General features: G+C 48.5%; 1 protein-coding gene across 1 annotated transcript in view; it reads right to left on the minus strand.

Moving 5' to 3' along the window:
• LOC103602543 (mucin-16-like) overlaps window positions 1-1775 on the minus strand; it is a 63613-nt gene that overhangs the window by 21798 nt on the left and 40040 nt on the right. Inside the window, 2 exon segments of the mRNA XM_008586964.1 lie at window positions 291-358; window positions 462-586. Of these exon segments, the coding sequence (XP_008585186.1) occupies window positions 291-358; window positions 462-586 (193 nt within the window).

Consider the following 1775-nt stretch of genomic DNA (forward strand, 5'->3'; position numbering starts at 1 on the left):
ATCATTTCACAATGTAGATCAGGACATCAGCTTGTGCAACTCAAATGCTTACAATTTCTACATGTCAAAAAATTGTCACCAAATAAAGAATTCAAATGGCAGAATTTCATTCTTTTTTATGGCTGAGTAGTATTCCATTGCGCACACATACCACAAAAGACCAAAAAGAAGGAAAAAAAATTATATAGCCTGCCCCCAAGCCGAGGCAGACCCCACAGTCAGCACCCCAAACCCTTCCGCGGGGGACCGTGCGCGGGGCAGGCGGCGTGGGGACCGGGGATGTGTCTCACCTCAGTGCGGTGACCCTGCAGCCCGCGTATCGGGCGCCCAGGCTGCTCCTCTGGAACAAAGGGCTGAGCTGGAGAGGAAGGAAGGAGCCAGCGTGGGTCAGAGGCCGGCAGCAGCCCTGGCACGGGCCTCGAGGGGTGGTGGGGTGGTGGTGGGGGGAGCAGGCCTCTCACCAGGTGCTGCATGACCCTGTCCGTGATGTTGAACTTGAGGGAGCCGGGGCGGCCCATGTCTGCAGAGTAGCGTAGGTTGTCGATGGTGAAGTTCAGCGTGAAGGGCTCCTCGCTGGGCTCCCCGGCTACGGCAGGGGGAGAGAGCAAGACCGCAGCGGGGACAGTGGGGTGGGGGCGGGGCAGTGTGCGCCGCAGGGTGCGGCTTCCAAGGGCCGCTTGTCTGCCTCCCATAAACCCAGGGGGACTTGTTAATGGAGACAACTTGATGATGGGGGGTCCAGATGGGCCATTTCCACCCCCATGCAGGAGGGGAGGGCTCTGTGTAAACAAGGGTGGTTTTTTTCTTTTCTAGGGGGAAAGGTTCCATATGACCAGGCTGGTGCAGAATTGGGGACCCCAGACATTTTCATTCATATTTCTGCTCTCTGTCTCTACTGCTGTCCCTATCTCTGTCTCTCTGTGCCTCTGACTCTCTGCCTCTCTTTCTGTCTCCATCTCTTTCTCCTGCCCTTGCAACCAGCTAAGCCTATCTTCTATGCACTGATTAAAACAGCCAACCATCCCAGCAGCCATAACTAACCCCCTGGCACCTCGATTTACTCATCTGTAAAATGGGATCATGATAACGGTTCATAGTGATGATTTCTTTTCTTTTTTAAAAAAATCATAATGTAATAAAGAGTATTTGTTATTTTTAAAATTTTTATTAGTTTTGTTTATTTGTATTTATGGGGTACAGAGTTGACTACCAGTATTTGCATACAGTATGTGATGATCAAATCAATATTATTAGCATGTTCGCCATTGCAAATTGTAATTACTTTCTGTGTCCCTTATCCAATTATTCCCCATCCCTCCTCCCCCTTCCCACCTCAAGTAACTATAGGTTTGTTTTCTCCTTCTGAAAATTCAACGTTTTGTTATGGTCTTTCTTTCTTTGTGTCTTAGCTCCCACTTATGAGTGAGAACATGCAGTACATAATAGTTTCTACCTCCAAGGTTGTTATGGGGCTTTGGTAAGTTCATCTTTGTAAAGTGTATAAGCACTGCCGGGCACGGAGCAAACAGTATGTGTTTATTGCATAAAATCAATAATATCAATGAGCAAATGCGTTCTGATCACTTACTGTGTATGGAGCTTTACTATAAATATGAGCTAACGTTTAAGATAAGCTCCTGGGAGAAAAGTTTACCTCTCCTTCTCTCCCTCCCTCCCTTCTGTCCATACTTCCTTCCATCCCTCCTTCTTTCCACCCATCTGTCGCCCCTTGCTTTCTCCCTTCCTCCGTTCTTTTCTTCCGTCTCTCCATCCTT

The sequence above is a fragment of the Galeopterus variegatus genome, unplaced genomic scaffold (assembly GCF_000696425.1).
Source record: "Galeopterus variegatus unplaced genomic scaffold, G_variegatus-3.0.2 Scaffold4186, whole genome shotgun sequence".
NCBI classification, from domain to species: domain Eukaryota; kingdom Metazoa; phylum Chordata; class Mammalia; order Dermoptera; family Cynocephalidae; genus Galeopterus; species Galeopterus variegatus.